At 33.0% G+C, this 10,537-nt stretch overlaps 1 protein-coding gene across 1 annotated transcript; it reads left to right on the forward strand.

Moving 5' to 3' along the window:
* Window positions 1–1,776: 1,776 nt before the first annotated feature.
* On the forward strand, window positions 1,777–9,264 carry LOC113237810 (ATP synthase mitochondrial F1 complex assembly factor 1). The gene is made up of 4 exons (XM_026474488.1): window positions 1,777–2,070; window positions 2,270–2,591; window positions 2,856–2,951; window positions 9,082–9,264. Exons 1-4 carry the CDS (start codon window positions 1,814–1,816, stop codon window positions 9,247–9,249), a joined length of 843 nt encoding a protein of 280 aa, XP_026330273.1. The 5' UTR covers window positions 1,777–1,813; the 3' UTR covers window positions 9,250–9,264.
* The last annotated feature ends 1,273 nt before the right edge of the window (window positions 9,265–10,537 follow it).

Below are 10,537 nucleotides of genomic sequence, written 5' to 3' on the forward strand. Positions count from 1 at the left end.
ACTTTAACCCCTATTATATGAACAAATTATAATACAAAATATATTTCTATACAGTGCAATGAACTTAATATTATCAGCAGTTTCAAATTTGAATGATTTTTGCGTCATTTTGATATATACATAGTCAATACCGCAGTAATCACTGAACTCGAATGGCAATTCTCGCACTCAAAACGGTTCGAACCGATTTGTACGATAATCGTATGAACTTGAAAAAATGTCATACGAGATCGTGTTTAGACAAGTCGAAAACTCGTAAGCAAGGATCTCCGTACTACATATTTCTCCGTGTAAACAGTCGAGGAGGCGATTAAGTTGCTTGCGAATCTTGTATGACATAATCGTAGGCGAGATTTCAGTTCTTGGCTGAATGTAAACATTATGATACGATAATCTTATGGCGATTATTGCTTACGATAATCGCCTACGAGTTTTCGTCACGAAGCGTGCGAGAAACTCTCTCCATCTAAATGGGCCTTTACACTGGCGGCGATGATCGCTATAATTCCTAAATTACTATGATAATACTTTGGGGAATTTATCGCTCCCCTAACGAACAATAAAACGGCCTCGTGAAATTCGTGAATGGCGATATAATTATAAAGTTTCGTGCATTTACGTAAATGTAAACTGTCAAACATTTACGGCAAGTGTGACACTCTCCTTGGCGACTCTCGTCCAATGAGACTGCCACAGCCAACCGGTGATAATCGGCGGCGTCTAAAGCCGCCACAATACTATTGGAAATTTTTAAATGAATGCAGTGTTTAAGAAAAGTTGTTATTATCTATATGCCTATCAACAAAACCAAACTTGTATTATTGAAACTACCTAGATTTCAACTTAGAAGTTTAAATTATAACATTCTAGTTGGTCAAAGTCAAAATATAATCATTTACTCCATTGGTGAAATATTATACTTGAAAACGCCATTTTATAAGTTACTTTGAATGTATGTTTTATACTTAGAAAATGATAATCGTAACATATACTCCGGAATCATATTATAATAAAATCATATACCTACAGTTCCCCACAAAAGAATCGTTAACTTTAATGATCCAGTACATACAAACGTAAGCAAACCAGAATCTGTATTTCAGGTGCAATTGGGTAACCACGGTTCCGTGATTTCATTCATCTGCTAAGCTAGGTTAAATTACTTTTTTTACCTAATCTTTCATGTCGTACTGATTTTGTAGGTCTTCAACCTCTGTAGCAATTGAGTATGATATTCACCATTGATATATTTTGATAAAGATTAAAATTCTCAAATGGTTTCATCGTAATCTTGTAATTTTTTCGCCGATTATTATATATAAAATATAAATATAAAGCTTCCTCCTGAGAATTCTGTTTTCACTTGAGAATGTTTCGGGTCGTACAAATCCGTTGAATATATTCTATTGGCTAAATTAAAAAGACCGTAATATTTTCGGATTCTATGAGTGCCCTTCAGGCACTTGTAAGATATCCATTTAGATTAGAATAATAATATAATTATTCTTTATTTATATCATGTTTATTTACATCTCAGAATTCCTCGCCCGTTTCCTATCTCACTTTTTCTCCAACTTTCGAATCCCGTTTCCAAATTACAACCATATTACAACCCATGATATTATAAAAGTTTCCCGTTTTAAAAACAAGTTAGTCAAAACACTTTGAAAGTGGCTAAAACTCTTACCGCGAAGAGCCAAGAAAAATAAGAAAAAAAAATAATTTTAAAGGTTTTTACAAAACCTGACAAAAGGCAGATGTGAGGCAGATCGGGTTCTGGATGAAACTGTACAAATTTTAACGCCTTGGACTTATGGCAATCGGAGTAAGGTCATTGTTAAATGTTGGACGTTTGAAGTGTGTAAACTTCCGGACTTTTTATACAAGTTCGATTACAATGGAAAAAGCAATCGAGAAGCTGCAGCAAAACCCTTACTACGAGAAATATGCTGACCGCATTGCTCAGCTGCAGCGCACCTCGCCTGAAGAGTTTATGAATCGCGTGGAGAGCGCACACCGCTCTGCGGAAGCTGATCACCGCGCCAAGTTTGCGCCTTCGCCAGACACCAGGTATTGACGACAGTGACCGGGCTATGCGTATAATTATGTATCTTTGTTTTATTTGTGATTTTGTTTCGTTTTTTTTTTTATTATTATTCATCTATAATGGGTTAATTAATAATAATAATAATAATAAATAATTATTCATCGTATCGTAAGTCAAATAAATGTATTTTCTTTTTTTCTAATAAAATATTCATGATTATAGGCAATACTCATCCGTGTTGAACCCAAAACAGCCTCTTCAAGACGAGATGCCAGTCGAAGATAAAAAATTAGATTCAATATTCAAAACAAGCCTTATCAAAAACAAAGCCACCTCTGAGATTCAGACAATCTGGGAAGAATATCACAAAGGCAAAGAAGTCATTTCTGCCGTAATACCTTTGGATGTGTACGATGTAATCAGAGACAATATGCGTCAGTTCCCCACATTTCTCTTCCCTCTGCCTCGTGCTCAGGGCTACGAGTTTATCTTAAGTCAGGTTTATGGACACACTGTGCATTTCACACCGCTGCTTGCGTTCCAGGTTGGATCTAATAATATTACTATTTTTTCTAGGACAGTCAAATGTAATATGGGTTACATGTTTGGTTCAACAGATTTTGTTTACCACTTTTCAAACAATTGTATATATTTCGCAATACATGTCAAGCCGTTATTCTAAAAAGAAAAGCATGTCAAGCTTGATATTTAAGATATAAATTCAACACTATGTTCCTTGTGATAAAACCGGTCCAAAATTCACAGCTAGCTGCCTGGCACTAGCAGTCATGATGTTGTTGGTTTGCAGGTGCATAAGGAGAATGCACCTGAATGTCTAACAATGGTGCACTATATAGAGCTGACTGAGAAAGGAATAATCTTGATGCGTGGTGAATATGACAAGGTACTTTTTATCTCTTTGCATGAACTTCATAGTTATGCTCACTCTCTCAATTAAGCTATTACCGGTGAACACAAAGTAGTGACTTACATCAGGTGCTACACTTATTTAACCCTTCATTTATAGTTATTATACATATCTGTAATTGAGGCTATCAGTGCAAGTGTGGTGTAACACACATTAATTTTGTTTTCTACAATATTAGTTTAAAACAGGGTTTCTTCACCTGTGGTCCATGGACTCCTAACGGATCCATGTAATGAATGCCAGGGATTCGTGGTGAGCCTACCTAACATAATGGAGCAGCAACTGACAGTTGCTGCAGTAAAGTTTAATCGCAAACAATATAAGCTAGTAAAAGTGAAACCTAGTATTTTATCTTTTCAGAAAGGGTCCGTGGGCTCTTTAACATTTCGAGTGGGGTCCGTGACTAGAAAAAGGTTAAGAAACCCTGCTTAAAATTATTATATAGTAGTTGACCTAGCAACAAATGGACTTTGGGTGCACCCTTAAGTGTCCGAACCAATAGGGCATTAAATTGAAAAAAAAAAAAAAAAAACATTGAGTGTGCGTCATTTTTAATCATGCCATACTGTACAATAAAAACTTATAGTAAAAATGAGTAAAAATTACTCAAGCAAAACGAAAAGAACAGTTGGTATCATATTTTTATTGTACTATACAATCAAAATAATAAAATAGTAGCTATCCTTTTCCTACACATTGCATACGCAAAAGACAGAAAAAGATCCATTCGTCAATTTCATTTGTTCAAACCAAAAGCAATTGAAATGCTTAGAACAAAGATTCTACAGAGTTGCTGTCTTATTTTTTTTTAACTTCCTCAGTGGCCGATGGTTACTATGCTGGACTGCCACGCAGAGGACCCGAGTTCGATTCCCGGGCCGGGAGAAATATTTGTATCGCCTGCATTTATTTCTCTCGTGAGTATGGATGTAATTTCTGGTTGTCTATGAGTGTGTGTCCATGGCACCCGCGATACAGGGTTTCCCTAGTGCGAGGCCACACCTCGAACACTCCATACAACGTTAAAGTTGTTTACCTACTACTACTACTACATACAGAAAGGCCCTATCTGCACACGTGCAAATGTCTGCGTGAAGTGGCAGGGCAGTGAGTCAGAGCGACAACGTAGCAAAAAATTCTTAAGCGAATCTGTATCTTTAATTCTATTAATAGAATCCTAATAGTTAACATGTTCACTGGATATTTAAGTCGACATAATATTATATTATTCATTAATTCACTAACTAGAATAATATTGACGATTTATTTTAAAAATATATTAAAAGCACTTAAAATGTTGTATTTTGGACAGGTACTTTTAAAGGTCCGGGTGTCCAAATTTATCATTACTAGTTAATAATTAGGTATATTCACTACGTAACATTTATCGGCAATACAAATTGATCATTGAGAACCTTTGTCTACGAGCTCAGGAAGTTATGGCGTCTCATTATATTGAAATAATAAATCTGTATTATACATATATTACTCTGCACTAAATAAATGAAGAAAACAATAACTGAATGAGGTATGAATTTACAACAAATGCTTAGAAAACTATGTTAGTAATAATTACTACTACTACTAAAAACTACAACTTTCCTTGACACGTCTAGTTATTGCCAATCTGTGTAGACTACGCTTGCGCGAACTCATGATGCTCTTGCCCTGTATGTTATGTTGGTTGAGTCAAAACTACCCACCTCCCACACGCAAAATAGGCGCTTTGTCGTCGAGTTGGGGATACCAGCCCGTTGCACCAAGTACCAACTACCCACCTCTTAAAAGTGTCATGCGAAACGTAGTGATAGTAAAATAATATTTAAAAAAACTAAAACATTTAATTTAAATTGTAAAGTCATTGCAGTATTGCTTAATTTTGTTTGCCACAATTTAAAGACCCAAAAATTATCCGTATTCAGCTTTTACTGGAAATAACAAAATGCACCATACTTAGCTTCTAGTGAAAACTACTTGAACACAAGAGTGATGGAGTAGTCTTAATGTCAATTATTAATTATTTTTTTAGTAGGTATTATTTGAATTTAATACGAATTCACGTAATAAGAGTTGTGCAGATATACATATAGGTACATACAAATACTATAAATGTGAAAATAGCTGTGTCTCTGTTGGTAGTTCTGACGTGCTGTACGAAATGTATCGATGTTTCAAATTTCTAGATTCCAACTAAACGTAAACTCAAAGTTTCATAATCTCGAAAACCGATTTATAACAAAACCGTTATGCTTTCAGGGGATTTTAGTTGCTTATTACAAAGAAAAGATTAAGTTAGTTTGTTTTGTAATATTCCTAAAATAATCCAAAAAAATATATTTGGGATTACAAAAATTCGAGCAAACATTATTTTTCGGGCAAATTTATTTTCGGACTTTTGATTGATAACTCCGAACAGTAAAACGAATACAACAATATTTTGTTAGTTATTTATGACTAACATTTAATAAAAAGTCATTTTAAAATTAAGATAACATTAAATCATCTATAGTTTCTTTCTAAATCAATCTATAATCACTTGTGATGCGAAAATTGAAATTGACGTAACGGGTTTTGCGCAAGTCTTGAGTAGGATAAGGACAGTTAGCTATTTGATTGCTTTTGTAATTAACTGTATTGTATGTGTGTTCGCGTGTATGCAATTTTTATTTTTACAGTACGGCATGATTTGTGATGATTTATATTAAAACAATAATAATTAATTTTAATTTATATATTTATAATTTATTACATTATTATTTATTATGTAATAAGACGGATAAATCAATTTAAATAAACTTCTTTACATAATGTATCGATAAAAATCGGAGCTAAAAAGCATGTTCGCTTCTCTATAACGAAAAAACAGCGTTCATGAAGTATTGAATTTTTTGTCTGTGGTTACCTGTCAGTAATTAAAGAATGTCATAGGCATGCTATGTTCTAATGTTTTCAAATATTTTTTACGTTATCGATAAATTTAATCAATGTGACATTGTGAAAAAAAAGTGTTAAAAAGTAATCAAGGAAAAAAATAGACGTATAAATGGAATGTAATTCCATCCTTGGCTATACTGGATGTAGCAGAGATTTTTTGCAAGTTTGTATTTTGCAAGACGACATAGCACTTGACGCGGTGTATTCGATAATAAACATCGATTTGAAAGTAATGTTTATTGTGCGATAGTTGTTTCGTGCTTGTACCTTGACAGAGGGAATTGCCTATCAATGACGCCTCCAGTCCTATATGCTCTAGACCTGAAGTAATGTTTATTTTATAAAATACACATAAAACATTAAAGCTATAAAATACCTAATGAAATAATCATTTAAAGACTAATGACATAAAGCAAAAAATAAAACAGAATGTAACAAAAATATTTAGACAATATTCAAATGAGAGATAATCAAAGTTGCAAAGGGACGTTTTGATAAGAGACCTCTTGCCAATGTCAATGTGAAGCCGCTTTTTCATTTATTGTGTGCGAGACAAATAGGAGGGGCGCTGTAGGATATTCGCATTTGTGTGCGTGTGAGATTACCAGATGCAGCGAAAAAACTCACGCAATTTTTTCTGTTGCTTTCTATTATACTAATGTTACAAACTAGAAATGTTATTTTGCAATATGGTACTTAAGTGGTGTTAGAATATCAATCAAATTATATGCAATATAACTTAATATTTAAATGTTATTATTCCATAGAAAGAAAAAAAATATTTTATTAATATATTTTAAAATTGAAATCTTTGGTAATTCAAAATATTTATTACAATCACAGTTACACAATATCTTAGTAACCTTTATTTTTGTACACGTTTTTTATAATATTACCGTTTCGCGTCTATACATCGAGCATTCGTTTCTGATTTTGATATGAAGTGCAATTGCACCATCAAATACTTTTTTATTAAATTAACTTTGTGATCAATTCCATAGTATCGACGATCTAATTAGACAAAAATTCTTTAGTTGCCAATGAAACTCTTTAGATCCTGTGAAATTATGTATAAATACGTTATAATCACTTTTTTATTTCATTCACACCTTTTCTTTCATAATCACTCCGTTTATGACGTGCACGCAACAATAAAATTTCTCTGTATTTATAGGGCTACAATTTCTTTTGTGTATATTATGGCTATTAGACATTGGTTTGAGAATAATTTCGGTAAATCTGAGTTACCTAAAAAACAATTTTGGACCGCTGTAAATGGACCAGCCTGTATGTAAACGCACGCATTATTTAATTTCTATATAAAAGTATAAATTAATCGATGCTCCTATCACCCACGCATATTTACCAAATTTTAAGGAAACTATTTCTATACGGATTTATGTCGAGCACGAGGTTTTGTATTCCGAGTGAATCGTGAATCGAAAAATAATGGGTAAATTAATTATTAAACACTTAAATAATCAGTAGTTCCCTGTGAAAAGATATGCCATCTAATTTTTTGTTTTTGGGAACAATTTTACAATGTTTAAAAACACAAGATGGTATTTTTAAACATAAAATAACTAAATCACTCGTGAGGTGCAAACAATGCGACGCTGTGCTGACGCGAGTTTTAAAAATAAACATTACCGATATCAACTTTATAGACCCAGCTTCTACAGGCTGTACTCAATTAGCTTTTTTGATGCTTTGATAATGAATCACAAGTATTGATAGGTCTCCTTAATGGCGTCTTCAAAAACACTGAGTCACAAAGTACACGGGATGTCGCCATCCTTCTTTAGAAGTATGTGTATTAATAATACAAATACGAGACATACGTACGATGACATACGATGTTACGGCCACAATATCGCAGAATATGTGTGATAAACCTCCCCGTGACAATATTTAATTCAGTTGATGAATCTAAGTTTGCTTATTTGGTAATGAAATATTGTCATACATTTTGAAGAACAAGGACGATATGAAATTGCGTACATAGCTATCTTGTCGTTTAATCGTCGCCGCGAAAACCGTGAAACAAAAAATGTCTTTTCATCTCGTTTGTTGCGCTCAATTTTTACTGTGCAAATGTTTTAAAATCAGCTGTGATCTTGCAGCCATGTTTGGCACTGTGGTAGTCTTTTGCAGTCAAAACTTGTTTGTCTTTTTTGAAGACGGTATAAAAGGACATTTGCAGGGTTGTAAGGTTTTCATAAAATTTTAGATAGTCATGTAGTTGTTGTCGACAGTTTTATCGATGAATTGTGAAAGAATAATGAAACTTTGCTAAAAATGACTGATTTGTGAATGTTACGACATTCTAATGACTGTTAATTGCCTTCTTTATTCTTATTTTGACAGATGGCCCACTAGCATCGAATCCAATTTTTATTCATATACATTTAACAAGAATAGGTGGAATTAATTACCTAAAATGAATTAAAATTAATAACTTTGAAATATATCTCTCTTCGTATTTTTCATAGACATAGTTATAAATACAGTGTATGTATGTATGTATGTACGAACTTACAAAAATTGACAATTCGAATGACCCTGTGCTCTGTAATTTTTTTATTTATTCAGTTTCAAACAATTTTTATAAAAAACGACGATTCTTTATATTATATTCTTTATAATGAGATGAATAATGGGCCGAGGATGATTCAAATGAATCAGTTCGGCTATTTATTACATAAGCGTGACCAATATTCAGTCGATAGAAGATTTATCGAGTGCAATCATTGGCTGCTTGTAAGTGAGCAAAACTTGGGCAATGAACTGTTACTTTACTCTGTCTTCAAAAAAGACATTAAAAACTCGTCGTCCATTTGTCGGTAGGTCAATGACTATAGTCATAAATATTTTATATTTGGACTCTAATTTTATAATTTATTAAATATTTTTTATACATGAAAATAGTATTCAAATATAAAATAATTATGAACTTTACTACTTATAATAATTGAAAGTAATACTGTAGAAACAAAATGTATGTAGGTTACACCTCTTTTGCGCCTCAATTATATGACTATATTATAATAATTCTAGTTACTATACATATACAGTAAGTTTGTAAAGTTCAAGCATCACTGCTGTAGTTAAAAATTTACACAAGTTCGTTTATAATATAATAATGAAGCTAATTGATGAAAATCTCTTACAGAATGTACTAAATGGCAAAGAAGCACAGTGTTTGGCCAACCAGTTTCAGATTTACTACAATAACAAGGATTCAGTAAAATCACAACTGCTCCAAAAATTTTCCAAGCGTCCGGAATCTTTCAAACATATGGATTTGATTAAAGAGCTAGAAAATATTAGTTTCATTTGAATTGTGTATTGTTATTGTAAATAAAACAATATAGAAGATAATTCAACTTTTACTGCTCCTAAATTGACCTCTAAGACATATTGCTAGTTAAGTTTGTGAGGATAATAATCATAGTCTGGAGTGTCATGGATGACAGAGTTCACAGTTGGACTGAGAGGGGTGGTGTGCGAACCTGGTGAGCTAAGGCGGTCTCTAGATGGGCTTTGTACATGCCGATTGTTTTGACGCCAAGCATATCCTAGCCTAAGGTAGTCCATAGGATTCTGTACTATAGCTTCTCTGCTTATATTAGATCTGTTGCTCCCACTCAACATATTGTTCTTTATGCATTGCAATATATTGTTTTCACACTCTTGCCGGCAACTTTCCAAGTATATATTGTGCAAATACGTTTTAGCCTTTTTAGTTACATCTTCTTTAGTAAGAGCTGGTACATTTTCTTTTAAATACAGTGGCACTTCTTTCATAAATTCGTCATACAAATGATAATTGTAGTTTTCCTCTGAACTTACTAAACTTGGGGTGGTCACTAATGAGGCCGCTTCATTTTGAGTTTCGTCAAAATCAATGTCCCTCACTTGTTCCTCTGGACTAAATAAAATATAGCTTTCAGTTGAGGTATTACCTTGATTGTCTAAGTCACTACAATTTTTCTGGGTATTGTGTCGCATACAACTTTCAATAACGTCTTTTGAATTATCTTCAGAGTGTCGAATATAATCAATATCATCATCAGAGTTTTCCTTTGCCTCAAAACATGTTGATGTCACAGTGCAGAAGGTACTACCTTTTGGTATTTTTATACTTAACTTAGGCTCTTGTATTACATTTGAACACATTGGTCTTGTAATGGTTTCTGAGCGAATAGCTTTAGGAAACATAGATATTGTTAAGCGTTCGGAAGTTATGTAATTATTGTTCAATTTCACGAGCTCTTCACTCCTTTCATTTGCTATGTTATTGCTCATCCTCAGTGGGGATTTACTTTTTAATGAATTATATACAGTATAACGACGAGATCTTTTCCTTAATTCGTCAAGACACTTGCGTGTTTTCCTCCTCTTACGTTTTGTAACGCTATCCATGATTTTATACAATAAAAAACATTTCGTTATGATTGCAAATAGCAACAAAGATGCAGTGTGCAATTAAGTGATAATAAAAGGAGTGGTTACATGCTCTTTGAACTAAACCTAACGTTTTACGTGTTAACTGTGGTGTTTGACTAAACCACAAATTAATATAAAATGATATGGTTTGATTATACATAAAACTTTTAGGAATATGT

This window comes from Hyposmocoma kahamanoa, unplaced genomic scaffold (assembly GCF_003589595.1).
Source record: "Hyposmocoma kahamanoa isolate Upper Pololo Valley unplaced genomic scaffold, ASM358959v1 94, whole genome shotgun sequence".
Taxonomy (NCBI): domain Eukaryota; kingdom Metazoa; phylum Arthropoda; class Insecta; order Lepidoptera; family Cosmopterigidae; genus Hyposmocoma; species Hyposmocoma kahamanoa.

What these genes read in the sequence shown, in the direction of transcription:
- LOC113237810 (XM_026474488.1), top strand. Translation starts at nt 1,814, where the DNA reads ATGGCAATCGGAGTAAGGTCATTGTTAAATGTTGGACGTTTGAAGTGT. An exon ending in GCGCCTTCGCCAGACACCAG is followed by an intron (nt 2,071 to 2,269) that starts GTATTGACGACA and finishes TCATGATTATAG; the next exon opens with GCAATACTCATCCGTGTTGA. An exon ending in TGCGTGGTGAATATGACAAG is followed by an intron (nt 2,952 to 9,081) that starts GTACTTTTTATC and finishes AATCTCTTACAG; the next exon opens with AATGTACTAAATGGCAAAGA.